Source organism: Lates calcarifer, linkage group LG8 (assembly GCF_001640805.2).
Source record: "Lates calcarifer isolate ASB-BC8 linkage group LG8, TLL_Latcal_v3, whole genome shotgun sequence".
Lineage (NCBI taxonomy): Eukaryota > Metazoa > Chordata > Actinopteri > Centropomidae > Lates > Lates calcarifer.
Genome location: NC_066840.1, coordinates 11368502 through 11396428, shown reverse-complemented (window position 1 = coordinate 11396428; position 27927 = coordinate 11368502). Strand labels below are relative to the sequence as shown.

The 27927-nt window shown below is 40.8% G+C and overlaps 1 protein-coding gene across 2 annotated transcripts in view; it reads left to right on the top strand.

The window, feature by feature from the left end:
- The first annotated feature begins 9627 nt into the window (after nt 1-9627).
- The window catches only part of LOC108899178 (testican-1), a 96341-nt gene continuing 78041 nt past the window's right edge, over nt 9628-27927 (top strand). Inside the window, exons 1-2 of one of the 2 annotated variants that reach the window (XM_051072292.1) lie at nt 9628-9865; nt 10467-10601. In XM_051072292.1, the coding sequence (XP_050928249.1) occupies nt 10467-10601 (135 nt within the window). In that variant the 5' untranslated portion in view covers nt 9628-9865. Of the gene's footprint in view, nt 9866-10463; nt 10602-27927 lie in introns of both variants that reach the window. The other variant, XM_051072291.1, reaches the window with a different exon arrangement.

The window sequence follows — 27927 nt, the reverse complement described above, 5'->3', positions numbered from 1 at the left end:
ATGTCGTGCCTGTCCAAAACAATTTAAGTCACAGCCAGAGAAACAGATAAGAGGGGTGTTGTGAGCCTCATCCTGAGACATGATGCAAAGTCTACAGAGAGTTGAGCAAGGGGGCAATTGACAGACGGGGCAGTAGGAGTGATATAAAGTCAGAGGATGAAAAAAGTGCAGGGAATGAACTAGAGATGTACTTCAGCATTTTAAAGCTGCAGGGGAAGTGGAGAGAGAGATGAGAGAGGAGGCTCAGAGTCAGAACAGTTTGGGGTTGTGGGAGCAAGAAAAAAATGGAAAAACTCTGACAAAGACAGAGAGAGCCAAAGAGGTTGAATAAAGTAAAGGAAGAGTGAGAAGGTGGTGGGGGTGGCGACAGGCTGGATGATCAGACTCTTGAAATAATTGCGTCCAAGTTAGACTGAGTGATAAGTGGGAGAAAAACTTCTGCTTGTGGAGGAATAGTTGTGAAGGCAAAGTGAGAAAATATATTAATAACACTTGATTGGGCCAAAGAACTGGATGGGAGAATATCAGAAAGGGACAAAAAGAATTTTTGATATACCTCCTGCAGAGAGGGTTGTAGCTGTCCACAGAATATCATATATTACATTATCATATATACATATCATACTGAGCTTTAGGGTTCAGAGAAGTTGAGGAAGTGAAACCCATTAAGGATTAAGTTTCCCTCAGGGCTCAATTCTGTGAAAACAAGACAAGAATGCAGAACAGCACTGTGAAGTTATGTATGTATATATACAATATAAACAAAGAAGTTGTTCTATCACCAAAAACGTAATCTGCTATCACTGTAAAGAGAAAAGGCTGAGAAAAAATTTCAAGGCAACAAACCGTTAAAATTCGGAATTGGATGATCTAACTTAATTCCCCCCCTCATGGTGTCAAGACATCATCAGCAGAATATTCCTCACAGTGATTCCTTACATATCTCTTCCACAATTCCTGTCGTGCACCTAAGTCAAATGTATTAACTGAATGACTCTTTAAGCTGTCCTTTCAGGTAGTCTATTGTGATCGAAATATAACTGTATGGTGTGAGAACTCAAGTGCAGAGACTCATTTTCCAGAATTGTCTGCAATAACAAGCTGCTGTGCAGGCAGCAGGGCTCAGGCATGAATCAACAACACTAACCATCCACTGAATCCTGAGTTTGAGTTTCTGGCTATTGCTGCAAAATATTAAAAAAAAGAAAGCAAAAGGTCCTGTCTCTCTTGTGCAACAGACCTCCTCGAGGAAACTAAGCGAGTGATTCATCAGTGCAACTATTTTACACATCGGAATTTCTTTGTATGTTGTATTTATTATATCACATTCCACATGAACTGAAAGGCAATTTTCTGGCTTTGGCCAAACACTAAAGCCTTTACACGGGGATTAATCTTCTTCATTCTACTAAATAACTTACATACCGACAATTGTTGCCTCTTTTATAGTTGAAGAGCCAGTTATTTCTGATATATAGTTTTATAGATATACTGTACTATATGTACTTGTTTGTTCTTTTATCCCACTTGTCTTGCCAAAACAATCAACGCATCAGGCTGCACTTGAACTTTGAGAAGCTGCTGGTTGAATGTTAAATGCCTCCTTGTGGAATATTAATAAATTTTCGATCAGGCATGCCAAGAATCCATCTTTTAGATTGACTGTGTTGGTATGAGGCCGAGAGCACTCTTCAGGGATTATTCTGACCCGCACAAAAGAAAATGAAGGGAGCACATATAGAGATAGATTGATAGACAGAGAGGGAGAAAAGTCTTCTTAATTGGCAGTCAGGCCCTGTCAGTGTCAAATGTTTGAAGGAATGAGTGATTTGCTCGGCAGTGAAAGAGACTGATTTCGACTGACAGTATCCACAAATATGGGACAAGTTTGAAGGAGTTGAGGGAGCTGTTTTCAGGCATTAATTTGATCATATTAAACTGGTTTTCTGCAGGGATAATGTGTGGACAAAACTGTCTCTTCACACAGTGGAAACCTGTCTTCCTTCAGTCTTTCTTTCCTTCTTTCTTTCTTTTTTATGGGTGGTAAGATCATTCAGTCCACAATAATGCTCCCACCTCTTTTGCCTGTAGTAGGATTTGCAGGAAAGACATACTGCACATGCTATCACACAGCACATTATATGACTGCACACAAAACAGAACTGCAAGTAACAATTTGTGCGCACATATCTGTCAGCAAAGTTCAGAGATAATAAAATGTAAGGGATCAGTGGGTTTTATTATGGTTGTTCTCTGCGGATGCAGAGTGTAATTAGCTTTCAAGGCTGCTGCAACTTTCCTTTGAGAAAACCTTGATAAGGGTAATCTATTTCCTCCCACTCTGAGGCAGCCGTGAGCCCACCACTGCGGCCAGTTACAGAATTTCCTTTCTGGCACTGTGGGTGGAGAAGGCCCTGTATCTTATCAAGCTGGGAAACGGTAATGACCGAGGATGTGCTCACGCCTTTAGTCCGGATCATCTCCCCAAGAGAAAATGACAGTGTGGCATCATTTGTGTTCTCTAGTCTGGTCACACTGCCTCATTATACTGACTCATATAACCTGTGATTAATTTAGTTTCAGTGATCTGTCATCCAAATCTGGATGAAATGTATTCACCAAAAAACTTAACTGTGCTCAAGATATTTTTCTTCTCTGATGATCTGAAAAGCACAGAAATAGAGACATACCTAAATGTGATCATTGGTCAAGGCTGAAATAAGCTTTCTACCATCATGAATAACAAATGAGGACCACTTGGAAGGTGTCCTATATTTTAGATTTTTGCCAGAAAAATCAGACAAATATGCCGAGCTTTGAGTTCAAACAAATGTCTCATGTCCATATCACATAATCCTGAGGCTGATTCAGGCTGTATTCACACTATAAAGACTTAGACTGTCTCAGCAGAGCTGCTTGATCAGCATCCGAGTGCGATTAGCCACATTCTCAGTACCTCAACCACAAAACACTGATGGTGCAGTCGCCACAATGTTAATTCCAGCTGAACAAAACAGGCCTGAGGATTTGCTCATTTTTCTCTTATTTCATTTCTTCCTTTTGTTGCTTTATTGTCTGTGGAGCACAACACGCAGGGGTATGACCATGGTATATCCAGTAAAGTAAACTAATATAGCATAATCAACAGAAATTGTCTTTCTGGTGGGAGAAAACAGCCTTCAGAGTTGTTCATATGTGAAGAAGGTGAAAGGGAGGGTTGTTGCTCTGCTTCATTGCAGATAATAGCTCTGACATGGTGTCAGACATCCTTCCCTGGGGTGCTGTTGTTTCTGGACCCGGCCTCTGGTGAGAAACTCCTCCTGAGAGGTCCTCTCCTAACTGCCTGAGTCGAGAAACCTCTGCGACCTTGCGTGTTGCCTCTTCGCTGCTACCCCAGAGGGAGGCCCTGCAGTTCTTTGGTGCTGTGCTGCATTGCAGTGCATCTCTCTTTTTTGTTGCGTCCTCTCTCAACAATGGGCTGCTGTAAGAAGATAACCTCTCAGTGTCATTGCTGGTTTATAAGACTAAACTGTTTTCTCCTCTTCTTTATCCTCTGCTCTTCTGGAATATCTGCTTCAACACGTGGGAATCTTTAGACCCTGAACACAGCACTAGCAGCAGAGTGGACCGCTGTTAGAGCCCCTGAAATGTTTTTCTGCATTTCTGGTAAGTAACTCTTTTCTGCACTATTTATCTATTCACTACCAGCTTTCCTGTCCTTGGCTGTAACCTCACTGTGCCTTACTGTCTGTGTCTTGTCTGTCTTGCTAGAGGAAGAGATGACATCATACTGTCTACATGAAAATGTATCGAACTTTGACTTTTACTGCTGACTATACTTTCTCATTTGCTTCTCTCTCCTCTGGTGTATCTCTAATTCTGTCTGTCTTCTCTTTATCTACAGTATGTACATCAGTGTCAGACACTGTTCAGTGTGTTGGGCCACAGATTTTATCTGATTTGTCTGATGTAATTTTTCCAGGATGTTCATATTCTGAAGTCTTTTACAAAGTACAAGATTTTGCTGCTCTCCACTGTTTGAAGTGGTTTCCTACTTTCAGGTATTTATGTTGTTTCTCCTAATTTCAAGACAAAGGTCAGACAGAGTCAGACAAAAAGTCAGCCTGTTTCTGAGTTGTTTGATAACTGTTTTTCAGTTTTAAAGTGTGGCAAATGGCAACGTTCAGAACCATGGACAGCTCCCCTGCCTGCAGCATTTATTCACGTCATTAAACCTCACAAGCCTGCTGAAAAAAGGGGATCTGTATATTTTGAAAGCACCACCAGACACCAAAATACTGGCAAGACCTCTATATGTCAATGAGATGCACATGCAGATTAAGAATTACAAATTAAAGGTCGTTATAACAAAGCACTTTGTTGATTCGACTTGTTTCATTCTGTTCAGCACAAAGACTTCTAGTCACTCACTATGTAGGTTAGCTCATTCACTTTTTTATAGCTAAGCAAGCACATCACCACTCAAATGCACTTCAGTAAGTAGCCTACAACAATGAGCAAAAACATTACAGTTCATAATGGCGTGACATTAAGTATAGACTGTCTTCAGTTAAACAGTACGTGAAGGCAGTTTCTTGTTCAACCTGTTGAATTCACTTCAGCACAAAACTAGGCCTATACAAGTGCTGCTTATAATGATAGCTCGGCACCAACCTCTTCAGCAAGCTACAAAAGCAACAGTCGTCTTTCAGCAAGCTTTCAACAGGACATATTTGTCACTGAGCTGACAACTCAGCTCTCGTTACTAGTGGGAAGCTAAATTTTTAAAAGCAACTGATTCACTTGGAGACAATGGGGATTTAGTGTAGTCTGTTTCTGTTTGAAGGCTCAGGATTTGTATGGTGCATGTACTGAAAACCTCTGCTACAAATCCATCAACTTCAGTATCTAACTCAGGCCTTTCTTCACAGTTGCCTGGACAGTGCACGTACTCTAAAAAAAAGAGACTCTCCTGTAATAATTTATGTTCTTATCTACACCTATATAATTAGCTGTTGTGGTGTTCAGCGTCACATCCTCCAGTCATGTCTCAGTGGAATGAAAATCAAAACTAGCTGACATACTGTGAAAAGTATAAATGTATTCCCTGTGTGTCATTTCATTTAGAGCAGGTATCATATCATACCCTTGTCATTTTTCAGGCTCAACAAAGAAATGCTGTAAAGATTTAGAACTTTTCCAAACCTTGACAAACCTGCTTTTCACACACATATTAAGGAAAATGACACTGCTACTTTGAAAAAGATGACATATAAATGCAGTAGTGCCCGAACAACAGAGGGAAAACATCAAAGCCGATTGGGGATTTCTTCTAAAAGAGTCAGATATCTGTAGTGATTTAATGTGTTTACATGCTGAACATTATCCCATTATTATTTGGATGCTAAATTAGTCCCTTTTTTAGATTGGGCATGTCAACAACATATTCTGTTTACTGTCACTGGAAGTCCTTGATGAGGAACTGATTAGGATACGATTTCGGGGTATAAAGCCATCTGTTGGGATGCTGAGACATTTGTACTCTTTATCCCATTTGCTGGTGGGTTTCATGCTCTGTGAGTTTTCTCTTTTCATCCTACGTGGAACATCAGATGTGTGATTGGATTTACGAATGCCCCCAAGAGCACCGAGCAGAAATGTGAATTGTTGTGTGACGTGTTGTGAAATGCCGCATTTTGCAACATTTTGTACTGTTTTTGTTTGTTTAGTTTTTTTTGCGCAGTGGGACAGCGCAGGCAGATATCGTCACAGAGGCAGATGCGGTTTATGATCGTGGCCTGTTCTCAGGCAGACTGACTGACTGACTGACTGAGCTGTTCTCTGGAGTCACTCAAGTGGAACTGAAGTTCTCATGCACAAGCTAAGTGAGAGATACAAAGCTCATTAAGAAACAGTCTATCACACCCCGCTGCTCACTTTCAAACATCGCCCGCACACTTCCTCTTTTTCCTCTCTCTCTCACTTGTCTCCAACACACCTACACACACACTACCACATAACTTTAATCCTGTTTCATCATTCTTGTTTTCCCTCCCGCCCCCCTCCCCCCATCCCTTCCTCCCTCTTTTCCTTTCACCATCTGCACTTGCAATGTGGGGGCTGTATGACTGTAAATTTACTGCTGAGACACCGCTCCCCTCTGCTTTGTTTCATATATTTTCATCTTTACTATTCGAAATTGGAACCCCTGCCACTGTTCTTATCCTTCATCTCCCCGGGCCTCCCCCGGTGGATGCTGGGCTTTGGAGAAAGCGAGGGAGAGGAAATCAGGAGAATATCTGACTGAAGTGGGCCTGGACTGGATCCTTTGAACTCAGACAGTGGTGAGGCTCTGGCTAAGCTGCTATAATAACACAATAACAATTATGCTGGAAAACACAGAGTTTGGTGAAATCTGAAAGAGAGAGAGAAAAAAAACATTATATGAATAGATCACTGTGCTGCCTAGCATTTTCTAAATATATATTCACAGACATCAGTATTTTCAAGATTTATTTAAATAAAGCTAAATCTAAGATACATTTAAATAGTCAACCATACTGAAAACATGATATTTTGAAGTGTGAACTCTTCATTTATTCTATTAATACTTAAAATATACTATCTGTGTCTTAATTACACTTAAGGATATCTTGTAACACAACACCAGCTGCTTGGACCAATTCAGGGAAAATGTATCTTCATTGATCTCTCTCTCTCTCAAAAATTTACATGTAAATGTAAATATGCCATTTGGCAGTAGCTTGAAGGACAAATGCTTGATCTCATTTCCCAGACTGGTGTCCCAACTTTGCCCAGATTTCCTGTAAATGTCAGGGGACCCATTTAACACAGGCTACAAAACTATTAACATATACTGCATATAAATGCTTTGTAAGAGCTCCTAAATGTCAAAATCAAGTGTCTCATAATCATTCTGCTCATAAGCTGCTTATGAGCTGAATTCCACCACTCACACTGAGTACTCCCATATACAACTTGACACATTGGCACATTGAGAAATGTGCTTTTAAAGCTGGAGGTATCATTCTTAGCTGATGTTGTGAAGACTTTCACTTCTATCCTTCTAACTTTATATGGTTGATGTAACTGTTTTATATTTCCAATTCCAGTACAAAGTGAGACCTTTTCTAACTCTTCCTTTCTTTTGTTTTTAACAATAAACATGTATGTAAATAAAAAAAGGAAGCCCTGAAATGCCTATTAGTGTGTTGGTAGTAAAACCTGCAAACACAAACCAAAGTCAAGATGAAAACTAAAGAGTTTCCTTGCTAAATAACATAGCATTGCATGAGTGTGATCACAGGTATAAAAGCAAAAAAAGAAGAAAAAACTCAACACAAAATGTAAATGTCAAAGAAAAAAGTGACATTTCTGGAATGCCAATCTGCTAGACCTTTAAAATGTGATTTAAAGCATAACTTAAACTCCAAAATATGACTTTTGTTGACTTCATTTGTTTTGTTTCTTTCCATTTTGGTGCTATTTTTGGTTTGCAATAACCAAAAAGAAAAAAAAAAAAGCTAGAAGCTACCAAGAAAATACGTACTGTAAAATTAAAACATTCTGCCAAAGTCACTTGACTTTGGAATAGTAAAAATCATTGCATCCTCTTGCACTGTTAATGATTCCTTTTCGTAAGACATCAAAGTTCAAAGGATGAAGGCAAAACAGAAAAAATATGTTGTTGTAACATAGCTGCAATATGGTAATTTTGAGTAGAGTTACTCAAAAGCTAATTTTCATATTGTTCAGTCCCACTGACTAGACAGCCTTTTAAAAGTATCAGTCAAATGAATCAGTCATCACAATGCTGAAAAGTAAGTGGTGCCACCTGTGAGTCCCACATTTTATTCATTTGTAAACATCCACCTTCGACTGATGTTGATTTCACTGGATGCTGACACATATGCAGCTGCTATAGTAAATGACAGTTGACTAATAATTATTTTATATTTTGTGTATATTAAATACAGTTTTGTACCATCTCAAGTAAAGAAAAGCATCATGCTGACTTGTTAACCGGAATGAACCATTACTTCATGATTAACTTAGAACTTTCGGATTCAATCACCAGAACTTTATGTTTACCTGCTTCATTTAACTTCACAGGCCTACTGGAAAAATCCTGTGCATTTCTAAGTTATCACCAGACTCCAAAACACAGTTACAAGCTAGTGTGTATAACCTCTCTGTGTTTAACCTGTTTCATTTTTAATGAGATTTGACTCTAGCCTGAAAACAGGAAAAATTGCATTTGGCCTGTAATCTATAGGGTTTAATTTTCCTGGAAGAGAAAAAGTTCACCACTCAACTGGCACCAGACTTTGGGTGACAAAACAATCCAGATTCATTAAACCAGTAAAATAAAATGTAGACATAAAAGCATACAATAAAATGTTGGTAAAAACAAAACCTACATTGCTTAGAGAGTGTAACACAGAGAGGTTGAGAGGACTACAGATCATCAGCTTTCCACAATATCAATCCTGGTACTACTTTCCAAAATTGCAAGCAATACAAAAGAGAATTGTGACTGCAGCCAGAATAGTTAGAATAGGAAAACTTTTTATGTGAAACTGAGGGAGATAAGAAGCTGCATCAGTCTCCTGGCTTCCTCTGTGCCAAAACAGGTCAATAAAAAAAGGCTTGAACTGAACCATAGAGGCAGACACCAACAGAGGCACCAACACAGACACCATCTACTAGTCTTATTGCTATTATATTGCTGCACTAATATTAATCTACATCTCTATATGAAATCTACATTATGCTGTGGTCTCTTTCCTCTGCCCCCCCATTCCAACTCAACTGGTCGAGGCAGATGCTCGAGGTTTCTGCCCTCTAAAAGGACGTTTTTCTTTACCACTGTTGCCTACTGGTTACTCATAGTGGGAGGTGCTGGGTGTCTCTCAGTACATATTATAAAGAGCACAGTCTAGACCTGCTCATTATGAAAAGTACCTCGAGAGAAGTTTTGCTGTGATTCGGCGCTATATAAATAAAACTGACTTGACTATGCTCTCACTGAGCTACACTCTCATCCACTTATGCAAAGAGAGAGAGAGAGAGAGAGAGAGAGAGAGAGAGAGACAGACAGACAGACAGAGAGAGAGAAAGAGAGAGAAACAGAGAGACAAGAGTGTTGCCAAAGCCAACAAAAGCCCAGAGAGAGTCAAAACTGAGAGTCACAGATTAAATATTTAAACATATATCGTTATACCCCCCCAAATGAGCGCCCTAGTTAAGTGGCCCATTTATGAATTGTGTTTAAGAGCGTTTTCATGTGGCCTGTCTCTGTCCATGGTGCTAAAACAAAACAAAACAAAACAAAACGCGCTGTCCACATCAGATCAACCACATCCGTTGTGGGACGTTTCGGGCACCATCCAGTGGGTTTACGGGTTTATGTAACTTAATTGTATTTAGTACAGTGGACACGCGACCGTGAATTCCACAACAGAGACGCGTGACTAAAATGAAATTTGTGTTTGTACACCCGCTGTACAGCGCTTCTTTGACACGGCTCCTAAATCCTGTCTGCGCTCTGGTGTGAACATAAAAAAAATATCCCCCTGCTGAAAATCAATGACACGGTTAGAGAGAGAGAGAGAGAGAGAGAGAGAGAGAGAGAGAGAGAGAGAGAGAGAGAGAGAGAGAGGAGGCGGTGTCTGGTGACCGAGGAGGAGGAGGAGGAGGAGGAGAAAGCTCCCGGTCCGCTCGGTCCTCGCAGCTCCCTTTTGCCGTCAATCCTACAAGCAGTCGGGTGCTACCGGAGTGCCCGGGGCCGTGGACTTTATTTTTCCCCGGGGAATCGGAATTGGACACCAACGAACTATCCCAGGTAGGTTAGAAACACTTAGAGGGCTCTGTTAAGAAGAAGGAGAAAAAAAGGAGAAAGAAATAGAAATTAGATATAAAAGTCAACAGTCGCCAATTTGTCGACTTTCCGTGGCTGCTGCTGGAGGTGGAGAAGAAAAGCAGATGAAAGCCAAGACAAAGCTCCGTGGGGGCGGCAATTGTGTTGACGCCGCTAATTGCTTTTTTAAAATTGGCGGATGGGAAGCTCGCGAGCTAATCGTTTCGCGGCGCCCCATCTGCCGCGGTGACAACTCTCCAATGTTTATAATCCGATTAGAGGAAGGATCAGCAATTTGATAAAATGAGCGCTCTGTCCGCGCAGCGCGAACATAAACAGGGGTTCGATTTTTCTCCCTGCTTTATGTCCTGTGGTGACATTCTGACCCACTGTGCGTCACAATGTGAGAGTTCTGTGTTCTGTAGTAAAGTGCTCTGTCTCACTTCATTCTGCTCTTCTAACACTTTACAGCACCATCCTCTCCTCTGTGTCAGGTTCTCTCACTCCAAATGGCTCCATCCGTCTCACACTCCCTCCTCTGCTTTTTTCTCTCCCTCTTCTCTCTGTCTTTTTTTGCTTTCAGAAGATGTTCTTCTTTCTGCTACCTGTCGTGGCTCTCTTGCTGAGCAGAGAAACGGCGGTCTCCGGTAACAGTAACGACAAATGGCTGAGCACCGTGGCTCAGTACAACAAGGACAGATCCTGGAACAGATTCAGAGATGTGAGTTGCACTGAGAGACACAACATCTAGCCAAAAGGGGCATTATAATTAGCTTCATTGTGTGTGTGTGTGTGTGTGTGTGTGTGTGTGTGTGTGAGGGAGCTCACTACGCCCTTGATACACCCTGTGAGTACTTGAGCACTTGCCAGCAGGCATAATCCACCTTGTAGAAACTCAGCAGGTTCAAACCCTGGTTGAAAGAGAGTCAGACCCACAGACAGAGAGCATTACACCTCTGCACATAATGGAAAATTTCTTCACTGCTTATGATCAGAGTGAGTGGGTGATTCCCCAGCTGGACTGCCTGTCTCTTTTTCAAGTAGCCATACCATAACAATAGGCTTTTATCTATAATTGATCGTCTAGTTCAGTCAAATGTTTGGTGTTTCTGCCTTTCCTGTTTGCCTGACAGTACATCTATTTTTCAGCATCTCTCTGAAAAAGAACTACAGTACATGTTAAGTCTATAGTCCAAAGAGAAGATAGTGTACCCACTGTCTGCAGGGGTGTGTGTGTAGCTCAGACGTACATCACTCAAAATCCATTATGGAGAATGACTGAGGCTGGTTTCTTCAGGGACGTCATAAGTCGGATTTTCTCAGAAGTAGCCATGTTAGCTCTACAGTTGACGGTAGGTCAGCTGACCTAATGTGCTTCTGTGATATGCTCTTCAGAATCATCTTAAGCTTTGACTGAAGAAGGACCTTGTGTATACAGTAGGTACTTCATATAAAGATGAGAGTCTGTCAATTCTCAAATGATAATTGCAGTAATACCAAGATATTGGCCTAATTATTAAAGAATAAGAACTAAAGCACAGAATCAGCCAGTTGCTCGTTCAAACCCACAGAACTATATTTTTTTGACAAGATCACCAGATTTTCCAAGATATATCAGGGCTGAGTTTTGGGGAAATGTGTACAATGATACAAAATACATCTAGGGGATTTCCATTTGATGGATTGGTGCAGGCATGAAAACATGCAGTGTTGGGCTTGAATATTTTAGCCCAACATCATATAGCTTTGATGAAATGCTGGGAAAGAATATATGTAATGCTGCAAGACAATGTCACCTTAAAGGAGCAATTTCTAAGTTTTGCTATTGCTACATAGCCAACCTTAGCAATAACTGTTTACTTACCAGTCTAGAAGAAACATTGCAAGTTCAGCATCAAACTTAATTCCTTTACTCGCCAAAAGCTGTCTCCGAATGTGGAAAGCAATGCCAGATTCTAGTTCTATCACTTCTTTCATTCTACTGAAGTTAGCATGCTAATCAGCTAGCCCCAGCCTGGCCGGCCAGTCTTGTCACTTTCCGATAGTGAGTCACTGTGATGTCCAGACTGCCCTGCAGAAGTAGCACTGCTCAGAGATTCTAACCTACACACAACACCAACAAACACAACTATGGCTGAGGTTCTTGGAAAGTAACCATCACCACCACCTGCTCCCAGCAAGAAGCCATGTTTGGCAGCAGAGAAAAATTACCAATAGCCCCTTTAAAGCTACTTAAGCAAAATTAAATGAATTGGTATGAAATGGAATCCAACATGTCATGAACATCATGACTTAAGCTTTCTTGTGCTGATGACATTGAGACACACTCCATATCTTTAATCAGTGTGATTATTTGTTTCCGAAACATCTTTCCATTGTTGGAAAGTGCATGACCTCCACCTCTGTGTGAAACACAGCCATCTGCTGGCGACTCCTAAATGGGTTAGGATGCCTTTTGAGCTCTCTTAAATAATTTACTGACTGAAAGCAAATCTTAACACCCAGAAACATTTATGCATGCCATTTGTTCTTCAAAGAATTAGGACGAGCTTGTGTTCGTCATAGTAGAGCATTCTCAACAACAAAATTTTACTCCAAGCCTTAGCCTCAACAATGCAGAGCTAACACACTCTCCAGTTTTAACTGGTCATCTCCAGGCTGATTGTGACAGTAGTGGCATTGTATTTGATACCATACTCCTAACATTATGGTGTCTTTTGCTGCCTGCTATCCTGTTCTCCAGAGATTTCACTAGACAGTGGGCTAACTTTGGCCTTATTAGAGCTGGCCTTCCCGATACAGAGCTGGAGCCCTGATGTGAGAGCCAGTATTAGTCATGTCTGTATACACAGCCAGGGCTCTACTACCTGCAGTGTGTGTGTGTGTGTGCGTGTGTGTGTGCACGCTGCCCACTCTTTATTTCTCTCTGTGGTCTCTTGTGCAAATGAAACTCATTAACAGGAAACTGTCAGTGGAGGGCGGAGGACAGGAGTGGAGAGGAGGCAGGGAGGGAAGGAGTGTTGGGGGGGGGGCAATGGATAAGGGGGAAAGGCTGTGACATTTATGTTTAATATTTCAAGCAATGCTACCAACCAAACGCAGGAGCTGCTGTTGTGTTTATGTGTGTGTTCCTGTTCATTTGTGTGTGTGTGTGTGTGTGTGTATTGTTTGTCCTATCACATAGGGAAACCTGCTGGTTGTAATTTGTCTCCTGCAACATTTGCTGTCTTCAGTTCCACTGTGTCTTCTTTCCTCCCCCATTCTCTCTTAGTCATTTCTCTCCTCCTCTCTGGCACCAAACCCTTCGAGTATCACAGGCAGTACAGACCTTAGATTCGACAAATGTAGTTCTGTGTGAATCACACTACAAAGCAACCATTCTTGCAACCATCTAAATTTGATGACTGGGGAAAGCCTGAGCTCAAGATACTGTTGTTTTGATCATGATGTGCTAAAAGGCCCCTTTTGCACAGTGGCAGTGTTTGGCTGTCCTGGTTGAAAAGATTGCAGTGAAATCATCGGTCATCAGTGAAAATGATCTTAAATTGTACTGTGAGACTCATCCATGACAGCTGATTTAGAGCTTTGGTGACTCAAAACAGAACTCTGAGCTAGCTATGATCCACGGTTACCAACCAATCAGAATTTGGCATTAAGGAGCACAGTGATCATGACAGAGCTTGATTGGTCATATTTTTGTCCTTTACCATCATTTGCGTCCTGAATCGTGTGAAGCACAGTAACTGTGTGTAACAATGCCTCATGTCTGTGACTCAATCAATCCCACCCCACCCCTCCTCTTGATTCTCATCTCATCTCTGGAGTCATGAACTCCACGTTTGTCTTCCTTGCTTCTCTCCCTTTCTCCCATTTTCTTCCCCCTGTCTCCGAAGCAGTGAATGACCCTGTGCCTCCTCAACCGTAGCCCCTCTCTACCTCCTCCTCCCGCTCCCTCTGCCCTCACCCATGACTCCTCATCTCTGCTCGCCTCCTCTGCCTGCCACGTTTCACTCTGCATCCCTGTTGATGAGCCACTTGCTCCCTCCTGCATAATGTATGGGTGTCCGTTTGTTGGCGGGGGAGCTGGTGCAGTAGTTTAATGGTCAGAGTTCAGGTGGCTTGTCGTGAAAACATAAGGAAAACGGGACTTGATTTACATGTTTAGCTACTTATATTCCTAATAACTGGACTGTAATGTGTTGGAGGATGAGTGTAATGCAGCAGTTCACTTCTACTGATGGAGAATGTAAAACAATCCTGTCACATTTTGTCAGTCCAAAAACATTTTTTCCTCAATCAAAACAAAGCCAACATCTTTGTCACGTGCTTGTGTACTTGGCCGGAGGCAACAGAGAAACCAGAATTTCAACAGGTTTGTAAAGACAAAGGGACACATTTGCGGAATAAATGACACGCCATATTGGCTTCAGACTAAAGTGCATGGACAGGCTTGCTGGCTGAGCTAATTCTTCACACACCAGCCACTGTTGTGCAAATGTCTGGATTTGGTCTAAACATTATGATCAGTTGAGTTGTGTTGTGGAAAAGAGTTTTATTTTTTCATTTCTCATGCAGCGCCTTTGTTTCCATTGTGCTATATGGACGTTTGGAGTGTGATCAGCTTGTTAGATGATACCTAAATGTTTACAACCAATTAAATTGTTTCTAATCCCTCATTTTGCTAAAACCACCTTTGTTGCTCTTTTGCTAAATCTCTTGTTGTTATGCAAATGGTGTTTCAATTTCCTTAGGTTACAATCACCACTTTAATTCTCAGAAGATTCTATGCAAATAAGGTATAGCTGCCATGATTATACACACACATTTGTATGCAGCAGTGAATTTGACTGTGTTTCAGTTTCAGCAAGGGTCAATCATGTTGTAAGCCTGCAGCTGCCTCATGTTGTTGGCTACATCAAAGTATTCTGATCAGGACAAAAGTGAATATGAGGGGGTCCAGGTGGAGCAGTGGTAGAACTAGCTTCAGCTATAACAGCAGAAAATCAGCAATCCAGATCTGGTAACAGCAAGTTAAAGTGGGACTAGTGATTTGCACATATGCATATGTGTTTTCAGCTCTCCTCAGACAGAAAAGCAGTGATTCAGACGATACCTTCCTCAAGTGTTCTTCATAAACAGTTTTCATGGACAATTATGCTCCCTCACTGTTTTTAAATGGTGTGGCTAATTGCTTCACCTCGATCACCTTATGCGTCAAAACCACTGACCTCAATCTTAAATGCCCTCTGTAGCAAATAGAGGAAAAACTGTATGATAATTTCTACCACAACTATTTTTAGCGGTGCAGAATTTATAGAAAGGCAAAGTCATAAGATCGGAGACATGTACCAATACAATGCCATTATTTACAGTTTGAAAAGCTCAGTTTATAATTACTTTTTATGCAGTCATGAAGTCTGTCAGATACATACACATTATGGACAGCGGATTGCTGAGCAGGCTGGTTCAAGCCAGTTCTGCTATTCTGGCCCCAGCGAGCCTATTATTAGTGGATTTATGTTGTGCAAGGAAATTATTGGGTAGTTTGTACTGAGGTGGATGTACAGTAGGCATTAGCGTCAGACAGTCAGTGTATAGCATAAGTTAGATTGGTGTTAAATGTGTGTGTAAAGAGCTGATCATCAGGACTGCTGGAGATGTCATGAGCCTGATAAAAGAGAAAAAAGAGATCTTACAGATGTGTCTATGCTGCCATTGATGTACATTCTTACTCGTATCTAACCTCAGTAGTTTTTAGTACCAGCCTAAATGTGTATGTAGTATCGAGTACCAAATGCTTGGTCAGATTTCAAGTCTTGCTTACTTAGTATTAAATCAGATATATACTAATTCAAATCTTAATTTTCCTAATTTCAGACCAGAATTCAGGAAGACAAAATTCTGCTTTCTGCTTGTTTTTAGAGTTTAAGAATTTTCGCTTCTTTTGTTAAATGTAACAGGCCCTTGTGTTATTTCATCTTGTCTCATTTTGTCTGTTTTCATCTTCTTTTCTTCTCCTCTCCTCTCCACTCCTCTCCCTGTGTCTCTTGTCAGAATCTTCTGTCTGCAAATAGCGACAAAAAAGCTGTCATTGCCACTCAGGCAGCCCCACTTTTATCCTCAAGAGGTGGAAAAGTTGTTTCCACTCTTCTGAGCCTGTTGTTTGTTTCTCCTAAAAGAGGCTTTTTCTTGTCCCCATCCTCCTTCCCCTACTCTCTCTGTTTTCCTACTGAAATCCTGTCTTGCACCCTGTTTACGTGCTGTCAGACATACAGAAATGCACAAGATCTCATTTGCGGGGGACATTGAACGTCAGCTGAATATTCTCCCCCTGTATTTTGTGTTAATGCGTGCCATCTCCAGACTGTCTATTCATTAGCTGGTGGGCCTGGTGGCAGGTTGAAAACTTTAGCAAGTTGTAAACTGCTGTGTGTATGTTTGTGCACTTGCACTTGTAACTATGTGTGTGTCTGAGCGTGCGGCTTGCCTCAACTCTGTCTCATGGTGAGAATTAAATGTTGTCATCTTTTATCAGCAGTATTCTCTTTTTCCGAGACGACAGTCTCTCCGGGGCTGCCAGTCACAGACCCCCGCTGTCTCTCTTTATCAACAACAGGAGGACTGTGTGTGCATCTTGTGTGTCTGCATGTGTGTGTGCAAGAATTTTTGAGTTCCTGTGTGTTTTTCAGCTATGGAATCGTCTGCAGTGACACTATTATTTTCAATTCAAAGCCGGTTGGCCTCGTAGTTTGTATTACGTGTTTCCCACCCCCCTTTGCGTTTATGAAGGAAAGGGTTTTGCTGAGCCTGCATGTTCTTTTTCAGCCCCCCTCCACCTCACAGTGAACACATTCACACCTGGGAGCTTCCCTCTGCATCCAAATTAACTGGTCGTCTCCTGTTATATCTATGTTTGTGCTCTGGTTTGTGTGTGTGCGCGCGTGTGTGTGCACATTGTTCTGATTGGTTGGTTGTACAGCTGAGGGAGAAGGGTGGGGTGTGGTTTACAGAAGCAGCTTAGACAAGATGAACCCTGGAGTCACCTTCACCTTCTCTCATACACACACACATACACACATAAACCCTCTGAGTGTATACTCCCCAGCAGACATACAGTATTTCCATCAATTAAGCGAGGACTTGGTTGAACAGCTGTCAGTCTTTCTTATCATTCTCCTGCTCTGTCCTCCATTTCTCTTTCTCCTCTCGAGCTGCCTCTGTACCTTCTCTTCGTACATTTTATCATCTCCTCTCTCTCCTGGCTCTTCCTTCTCTCGTTTTATAGTTGACTAATTCTTGATGAAACAGTGCCCTTCAAAATAAACCCTCTCCCTCTCACGCTTTCTGCTCCTTTCATCCCTTTTCTCTGTGCTTGCTCTCCTTCTGCATGCATATTTCTCACTGAGCTATTGATTTCAAATGAGAAAATGCTGATTCTAATCTCTGCACTGAAGGATTGTGGTTGTGTGTGTGTGTGTGGAGAGGGACAAGTGCACTTTTCTGTGTCAGGTAGTACCTCTTTAAACTGATGGAAAATTGAATGGAAAAATTGCTGGAAAATTTTCCTGTCTCTCACTCTAACTGCTGTCTCTGCATGTGTTTGAATGCTCACACACACGCGCACACAGCTTTTCCCATCCACCCTGAGGCTCTTGGGGAGATCGATCAGTAAATTTACAGGGCCTGGTAACCCTGATTGGAGCCTTGATATAATCAATAAGAGTGTGAAAAGGCAGGAAGACACACGCAGACACACATATGCAAGCGTACGCACACAAACACACTGGAGGACAATTCGGTTGCAGGGAGGACAAAGGTCACTGTCCCCTATGACCAGGATAAATAGGTTATGAGAGAGGTTTGTGTGTGTGCTTGCGTGTGTAGGTGTGTGTGTGTGTGTGTGTGTTGGAGGATGAAACAGAGAGAGAGAGAGGGGGAGAGAGAGAGGAGAGAGAGAGAGAGAGAGAGAGAGAGAGAGAGAGAAAGCAGTGGGGCCAAATGGATTGCCAATGTAATTTTGGCTGACGATAAGAAACAGGAAATGGAAAAAAGAGAGATGGTTTGAGAAGAGAGGAAGGGGAGGAGCTTTAATGTGAAGCCCATCATCAACACTGTGGGCTTAACAGATGGACAGACAGAAAAATGTGGAATCCATCATCAATACACACATGTTGTATTGATGGTGTGTGTGTGTTTCAGTCAGCTTTGCCACGGCAGTCCCTCCACACCCCCTTCTCTCTCTCTGTAGGGATATTCTTTCTGTTAGTCTATTTGGTGCTGATATGAAGCTGTCCTGCTAAGCTGTTGATTCTTCTGAAGAGATGCTGTCTGATTTTCTGCATTTGTCTAAAGACTTGCCAAGACAGAGAAACCTTGGATGGTCTCGAGAGTTCAACGTGCTGCAACTTAAGAAACCACATTCAAATGGGAAAAACACAAGCAAATTCAGAAAATATCTTAATTTCATAACATAAAGTGAGAAAACATAACCAAATATAGGAACAAAGTGTATTCACAAAAAACAACCAAATAGCTTCTGAAACACTGCAAGGTTAGCAGCAGATATCTGGAGTAATATCTGAATCATGCAATCACAGTGTTTTTCTGCGTTTGCTTCTGTTTTGTCTGTTTGCATATGTTTTCTTTGGCTGCAGTGTGTTGAACTCTTGGGGCCACCATAGAAACCACCCTCAGACACATACCATTGTTATTAAGGCTAAATCCTGTGTATTGATTCTTCACCTGTACTGCCCATCAGTAATGTACAGTTGGTGATATAATATATGCCATGGTATTTATACTGATCATGTCTCTGGATGTGTTAGATCATTGTGGACAATGTTGCAAATCAATGATTGTCAATAGTTTATACCAATATCAGCCTTTTAGCTATGCTAGTGGTGTGGATCAATGTGTCAAATCTTCAGTCTGATGGTCCAACACTTTAACTATGGATCCCACTTTGGTGATTCCCTGACTTTTTTCTGACCTTTCTCTTGCCCCACCATGAGGTTGACATGTTTAGGTTTGAGTTTGGATTTTTAGTAAAATGTAGGCAATCATCCAACAAGTCTTTCATACAGACAGCCATGTGAGCCATCCCTCCAGGATAACTTTTAATAATGACTGAAAAGGTAAGGGATCACACTTTTCATACAGTACCTTTAACAGGTCAAATTTTTGATGCTTTGATTCATGGCCAACTACTGGCAATACTAATGACATTCCCATCAAGCCTCAGCTGTACTTTCTATTCAGGGCTAATTAGCAAATGTTAGCATGCTAATATACTAAACTAAAGGGTTTTATCCATATCACTTACCACTATCTAAAGGGTATTATTCTGCTGATGATGAAATATCAACCCATATTATATTCAGCATATTACTTGAACAGGGACACAACCAATTTTTATTTTCATAATTACTTTATATGTTTACTTTTTCCCAGTAAACTGATTATCTCATCTACAAAATGTCAGAAATGACATTGAAAAGAGCCCAAGGTGATGTGTACAAATTCTTTTGTCTGAACAACAGTCCCATACCTACAGATATTCAGTGTACATTAATGCTAAAACCCACATATCTTCAAGTGTGGAACCAGTCAGTTCATTGGTTGATTAATCGACTAATCATTTCAGCACTAAAACAGATTCATTATAAATTGAATTTCCAGTGTTAATATGCCATTACCCTGCATGTGGTTCTGATCCATATGGCTTCAAGCTGTCCTACTTGTATTTCTACCATATTTCATCTTCATGGATGTCTGCCATCGTTGTTAGAAAATCTACTTTATACTAATGACAGGCAGCCAGCTTTCTGTCAACATATGTCTGAATTATTGTAGGATTTTCACTCATGTCTGTAGCAGCTGGTTTTGATAGAAGAGGGGGAGGATATCAGTGTGTGTGAGTGTGTGTATGTCAAAACCTGAGTATGAGCAAAACTGTATACTTTCATGTATAAAACATGCATAGCTTGTTTTAATCAGCATTTCTGCATGTCAGATCAAAAGTGTAGATGTATATGTGGCAGTAGTTTATGTGTTTGTGTGAGTATTTCTCTTGCCTTTGATATTAATGAAACCATCACCCCCACTGGGTGCAGGTTCTAGTGTGTGATCAGATGTTTCTTCCTCGGGGTTTGGCTCCCTCTACGTCTCGTTTGATTTGTCTTCTTGTAATCTGTTTTATAAGTCAAATCTATGTGGAGATGAGCCATAGCAGAATTATTTGCCCACTTGTTACTCTGCCAAACATGAAGTCCCTGTTGACACACTCACAGTGTTGTTGTGTTGGGGGTGTGAGGTCTTGGGTTCACACCTACTCCTTGCTCTTGATTCTCTTGATGACCCTGAAATATAACACTGTAGTCATCTGAAATCAAAATGTATACAGATACAGCAATTAATATAAACTCTGTAATTATGATGTCCTGTTTTCTTTTCTAGGAAATAAATCAGAGCTCAAAAGAGAATAGTGTGCACCTTTCTCATAGGCTAGGAGTGTAACAGGATATTTTTGGATGCAGATACTATAACATGATTTTTGAGTGCAAAAAGTGGGTTGACTAGAGGTGCATAAACTTACACATAGAGGTGGGACATGCAAAAGAATCTTCTTGATCAGTCCAAATTTATTTATTTTCTCTTTTTATCTCTATCATATCATCTCTTCCTTTGGTTTGGTTGTTCTTTCTGTGAGTCTCTGTTTTTGATGCTTTAGGGGAAATGCTAACGACAGCGTACTGTCTCACAGTGCTAACATGCTAATAAACAGCAAGTACGAGGTTTTGCATGTTCACCGTCTTAGTTAAGCATGCAAATTTCTCAAATTTCACTAAACACAAGGTACAGATGAGAATGACAGGAACATAATTAATATTGCAAGTATTTGGTCATAAAGAAATTATTGGGCAAAATATTTGACCAAATGGTGGTGCTAGATGAAAAATCAAGGAGATGAAAGTTGTTAGAAGTCATTTTCTGAGGACCATGGATATCTGTGCCAAATTTCATGCCAATTCTTCCAATAACTGTCAAGAAATTTAACTTAATCCACAAATGTCAAACAGGACAGGAGATGACCAACATCTGTAGGATTCATCCTCTGGGGACCATATCGTCCATACAAACATTGTGTAGCAATCCATCCAGTAGCTGTAGTAGTGGACAGACTAAACATTCATCCATTGATTAAAGTTTAATAAATCTTACTTGTTTTTGTAGGCGGCTTTAGTCAGTCCTATTAGTATGTTAGCACAAACATTTCTTTTACAAAAAAGCTAATGAACTAGTCATTGATTGTGCACTGTAGAAGTGCTCTATTGAAAAACTAAACAAATAGACAAAACTATACACATACTGTACATCATAATAGGTGAGCATTAATCAATACGACTGTGAACATAAGATGTAATCAGATATATGTTAGTGTTGTCCATTTTGTTTCAGGCACAATAGTCATTCTTCTTCCTTATGCAGCTGCCATAGTCTGGACCAATATTTTCCTCTTTTCACTATCGTGTAATGAGGTTATATCTTTTGATTTATAAAGCAGCTTCATGCTTTGATTGATTGTATGTGTCTGCCTCTGCTTGTTCCCTGTAATCACAGTGGCTGTTAGTGAAATGATGGACACAATTATTGCTTTGTCCATCGTGATAGCTGATGCAGATGATCATACGAACAGCATTCAAATTACACATTGTTCTTTGGAATAAATTGCCTGGCTACGTATTGTGTTTCAGAGGCAGTCTAATCAATTATGTAATGCAGTGAATTTTATTTACAAGCTGGCCGTCTTGCTCAGCTTACATATGAAAGTAGCCTTCCCAACCCTGAGTGTCACCATGTGAAACAAATCATGGCCAGTCTGTTCCTCTTTTTCACACCTCCTCAGTCCTCCTTTTCGATCAGTGTCAGCATCTTTCCTCTCCCTCCCTCTCTTTTTTTGCTCCTTCTCTCACTCTGATGTTTATGGTCTCTAAAACCATGTCAGATTGAATTCGTCATTATCTCATTTTCCCCCTGAGGGCAGGGATACAGTTACTGTTTGTGTGTGAGAGTGTGTGTGGGTTTGAGAGATGTCTTGTCTGCTTCAATAATTCAGGAGGTTTCTGCTACTGCAGCTCATGTGATGCTCCTGGGAGAGAGAGACAAAGACAGAGAGGAGAGGAGAGGAGGGAAGGGAGAGATTGGCGCAAAGATGTGGCAGATCTGTTCCTTGTAGCTTTTAGTGCCTTTCCATATTCCTTGCTGCATCATTTTGTCATTCTCTGCAGCTAAGTAACTCCCTGCTGTACACTTGTTTATGACAGTCGAACTTTTGGGAATTGTAGGTAATGGCAACGAATAGCTGAGCCCTGAGGGGTTGAATGAATACTGCATGTATAGTCATGGACTCACTGTATATGTTTGCGGACAGTTAAACCAATAGCCCTATGGGTAATGTAGTATTTGTTTTTCTAAAGACTTACCGGAACTGCTACCAAGAGGCTACTGCTTCTGTGAAGAGTTTGTCTATGAAGTCTTTATATTTTTGCTGGACTAGTGGTCTAAGATACATATTTTGTTATTGCAACATCCTTGGCTCGGGGGCTAATTAACACTAAACGGGAACTACAGCTGAGGCTGATGGGAAATGTCATTAGTTTTACAGGTCTTTGGTCATAAATCAAAGTACTGGACATATTCAAACTTCAACCTGATGATCCAATGTAAAAAGTTAAGGGATTACAAGTTATTATAATTCATCCCAAGGAGGATGTGAATGACTGCACCAAATTTCTTGGCAGCTGGTGTCACGACATGGCATAAAAAATTTATGTCAGCCTAAAAAAAAATAAATGTCAGCCTGCTGGTGGCGCCATAGGGAAGTGAAGTGACCATGTATATCTATAACAAATTGCATCTATTGTAACTAATCCATCCAATAGTTGTTGAGATATTTCAGTCTTGACCAAAGTGATGGACTGACCAACCAACAGGTTGACATAAAGCCATACTGCTAACAGGGTTGCAAACAAAATGCAAAAAAAAAAAAAAAAAAAAAAAAAAAAAAAGATTTGAATTACATAAAATTTCCCCTTATGTAATGTAGTAATGTAGTAATGTAGAATGTAGAAAAGAGTTTTTGTTATCCACTGCCACAGTTTGTGAGTCCTTCAGCTGTAACCCAGGCATTAGATTTCAGCACCATGGTCAGCACCACATTGTTGTTGTCCACTTTTAATGGAGAAGAATCCAAATTATTGTCAGGTTCTGTGTTGGTGTGTTTCTGCTGTCAGAGTAGTGCTGAGGGAGTAATTTCCACTGTGTGTTGCAGTCAGGAATGAAAAGTTCAAGTGGATAAAAACAGTATTGGACAGTGTGTTCTGCTTTGAGGATGGACTACTGCTGAGCTGGATGACAGCGGTGGTGGTGGTGGCGTTGGAGTTAGTTGTTGCCCATTGGTGCCAACTTTACACCCATTTTCTCTGGCACTGCACGACCACTCTCCAATCAGACGCCACAGTGTTGTCAGTGTAACAGCTGGCTGGACGTCCTGTTTCAGGCTGACTTTCAAACCCAGAGAGATATGAGTAACTAGATTTAAGCCAGATGGTGTTTTTATCCCCTATATCCTATTTAAACTTTTTAATTTGGAACACATAGAGGATACAGTTTTGAAGGAGAAACTCTAATTTAAAAGTCAATTTTTAAAAGCTTCATGTGACATTCATTTTTTGAAACAATGGTATAAGATAACTGATCACAAAGTTAAATTAATATTATAGGATTGATAAATGGACTTAAACACATGGACAGTTAAGCCACAAGCATCAGCTACTTCAGCATCCTCCACTGATACTAAGCTTGTATCTCGATTCGACCGCAGATGCTCTCATAACACAATCTGCAGAGCAAACATACACAAATTGAAGGATTTGGAATCTGATGAGGTTTGTCTTATTCAGAGTCATAATCCAGATAAATGACATTACACACCAGAGGATATAATAGGTGGTTTGTTTACAGGTAAATGACACACAGATTCGTAAATACGATAAACAGAATAAGGCTGCATAAAAGATTACCTGAATTATATGGAAAATATTAGAACTGTTTATTTACAAATTATTTACAAATGCCCCTACAAGGATTTGTGCCACTGTTTGCATTTGAAAAACCATTCCACAGAGCCTGACATCTGATCAGAAAGTGTACTTACATACACCATGTGAAAGCATTACATTTACACCGTGTCTGTAGATTTCCTAATGTAAAACTAAGGGTTTTGTTTCATGCTACCACACCAAAGATGATAAGATGTGGTCATTAAGCTCTTTACAGCTACACAAACAAAATCCCTCCTGTAATGTATGTGCTTGAGTTTTAATGTATGATCATCATGGGACATTGTGCTATTTGCAGTGCACCCGCACGTCTGTTGAAATTATGAGACTGTTGTAGATTGAATCTACAAACATTCACTTGGTGTCTGCTACAGATGTATTCCATTAAAAATAAAAGTAGATACAAACTTCAGTTTGGTATTTTCCATCCAAAAGCCTTGATTCTGTACTTAGCATGCAGTGCCTGGTCCTTGGTCACCATAAGACTGAAGAAGTTCCTTTTCACTAAGACCACTGCATTGGCACAGAGGGAGTGCTGCAACTGAAGAATAAAAAATGAAGACATTAATTATAGTAGTAATAATTGTTTGTTAACATAATACGTTACAATGCCATAACCTTAATCAAATTCCATCATAAAAATCCATACATGTCCAGGAGGTATGCAGGAATGCACCAGCATCAACATTTATGTTAGAGCATCAGTAGAACAGCACCTATTTCATGTTCTAAATTTTTCAGTTTTATTTTTTTGTGTGGAGAAAAATGGCAAAGGTCTGGAGCTCTGTTTCTTCACTAATAGCTACAGTCCCGCAGGTTGTTTTTTCTGATGACTGGAAACCCTCCCACTTAATAACAACCAGAATGATGGACTCACCCTCCTCGTTTTCCCCCACTCCGTCACCCCTCTCTGCATCTCCCATTTCGGTATGGTCGCAGTGATACAGGCACGTTGCGCGTGTTGACAAGGGCACTCACTGTGATGGAGCAGTGGGCGGGGGGGAAAGACATAGGAGGAATAATGAAGAAGTCAAATGTCCAGTCATGTCTTCAGGATGAATAAAAGGAAACTGGTTATGTGAATGACCCAGTTTAATTGATGGGGGGGGGGAGAGAGAGAGAGAGAGAGAGAGAGAGAGAGTGAGAGAGAGAGAGAGAGAGAGAGAGAGAGAGAGTGAGATGGGTGTGGGTGTGAACATGAATACATTTTATGCATATTCATGTTGGAGGGTGACACAAGAATTGTTTGACAGCTTTAATTAAACTCAGCTGAGTCAGCCTCTGAGCTGCAGCTTCAATCACATTTTAATGAGCCACACACCCAGCAGGCCACATGGAATGGTCTCTTTAAACCTCTCCTCTCTGTCTGCCTCTGGTTCATATGTGTGTGTGTGTGTGTGTGTGTGTGTGTGTGTGTGTACACCAACCTTGAAAGCATCAGCCGATGGCACGTTCCCAGTGACTTTCTCATGGATTTTGAGCGGGATAATAAGGTGAACTGGGATGCTGCTGATCAATAGTTGGAGCTTCCTTTATCTGGAACTGACAGATAAAACTGGTCCATCCCTGCCAATACTGGCAGACGTGGCTTCACTGTGGATGGCGCCATTTTAACTGGTGCCATTATGGGATTCATTTAGCCAGAACCTTTCATTTAAACTGCCGTAAAGCCTGACTGATACACTGATTGGCCAGTACTGGCTTATCACAGATATGATTTAATAAGGATATATGTGATATGCAATATGCAAAATGAAATAGCATCAGAGTGGTTCAGATTTTTTCACCTCTATAATTAAAAAATACTTGGTGCTTGAAATGGGAAAAAAGAAGCACCAGTTCTCCCCCTTTTCATGTTGTATCAGCAAATCATTAAGCTTTACTTTTAGAAGTGAATGATTAAAGGAGATACTAAGAGACTTTGCCAATAATGCATACATTTATTTGAAATACAAGTATGCTTCATGAAAGGAAGTTGCGAGTAGTTGGGAGTGAAAATACAGCTTGCTCCTTTGACCATCAGTTTGACTTGAACTGCTCATCTTGACAGACGGCAGATTGTAGCTCGCTGCAGGAGCAGCAGCAGCAGCTGTAGCTGGTGCTTTTGTTAATACAACTATAACAAGCTCTTTACTGCTAGGAGTAGTGCTAATGTTAGCTTTATTAGGCCGCTCTTGGTCTTCATTTAGCACCAGTTGGGTAGGATTTAAAACAGTGTGTGTCTGTGATCCCTGGAGCCACAACAACATCAGTGTAAGGTTATTATTGTTATGCACAGTAGATTTGTGAAAGGTTGACAGAGAAAAACAGGTTGGTGAGAGCAGAGGCAGATGAGCCCACTTGTGTCATATAGTAGCCCCCTGGGTAATGTAGTTTAGTTAGGACTGTCATGTATTGCACAGAGAACTTGACCTGGAGAGGACTAAAAAACAGTCAAGTGCTGGTACCACGTGCGCACTGATAACACTCACATGCTCAGATATACAGTATATTGTAGAGTTATTTGTTCTTGTAATCAATTTTTCTCTGCATACTTCTAGCTGATGCTAACGTAAGACTTAAACTCTAAGTGGAAAGTCTCTTCTTGTTTTAGTATTCCTTGACTGTGACTCAGTAAGGACATGCTGTCTGCTGAAACACATACTAAAATTTAATTCTACTAATTTCATACTAATAGGATGACACCCGGTTGCTTTGTCTAACTCAGACTGCGAAAGTCTTTTATTAGCTTTGGAATTTTTTTTTTTTTTTTTCATGGAACATTATACATATGGGCACATAATTAAGGCCTCACACATGTGCACAGATGCATTAACAAATCTAATACACAATATAATCAGGCTGGCATTTCATATAGTTCAAGTGGTCTGTTTAATGATCTTCTGTTGATTGCATTTTAAGTAATCAACAACACTGTGAACTACATGAGTTTGCAAAAGCATTAATCCACCCTAGTGCACACACACTCACACCCGCCCACACACACACACACAAACAAACACACACAGTCAATTGAAAAAGTTCATGACCCCTTACATGTATGTGGTCTTACTTTTATTACTGCAGCTTTTCATGGTGAGAGCTCTGACATTTAGATGAAAACAGCCGGCACCAACCCACTCTGACTTTCTCTGTCTGACTCCTGAGAAACAGAGAGTGGGTGAGAGTTTCTGCAACTCACTTCCAGCAAAAGTACTTTTTATCATTACGTGTGCCTGTATTTGTGTGTAGTATGTGTGTGTGTGTGTGTGTGCCCATATGGCACCCAGCATGCTGTTTGCCAGAGCTGAAATTCTGTCAGCTGAGCTTTAGCTGTTTCACTTCCTTGGATGCAGGAACTACAATACCTTCCCATGATGCCTGCAGGATCCCCTGGGGAGAGTAGTTTGTGAGGCTGTGAGCCATCCTGATGAAAGCTGGGACCCTGCTTTGTCTGGACCACCGTAACTTATAATACATCTGTCTGCTCCAGTCTGGCTGAATAACAATGACTGGTTCATTTGCTGAAGGAAATAGGACGGTGATGACTAATTGTCATATAAACACTGTGATACTGACACCAAGACCAAGATTAGTCTCATATTTGGGATTGGCGAAAGCTGGATTTATGGTCGTATTACCCATGTTGTGGGGACCTAAATCTGTTTACACAGTCACATTATGAGGACTTGTCCTCCTTGTGGGGACAAAAAGAGTATAACATAAATCATTACATGTTAAGACATCTTAGGAAAGCAGTAGTTATGGTTAAGGTTAAATCTCTAGTGAATGTAAGTCCCCTGAAGTCATGGAGACAAGACTGTGTGTGTGTGTGTTACAGCGTGTTTGTGTGTCTTATTCGCATTTCTTACACTTCCTCCCCCACCCTGGTTTAACAAGGACACTCAGCAAGGGAGTGAGAAAGGGTCAGAATTTCCAGACTGTGAT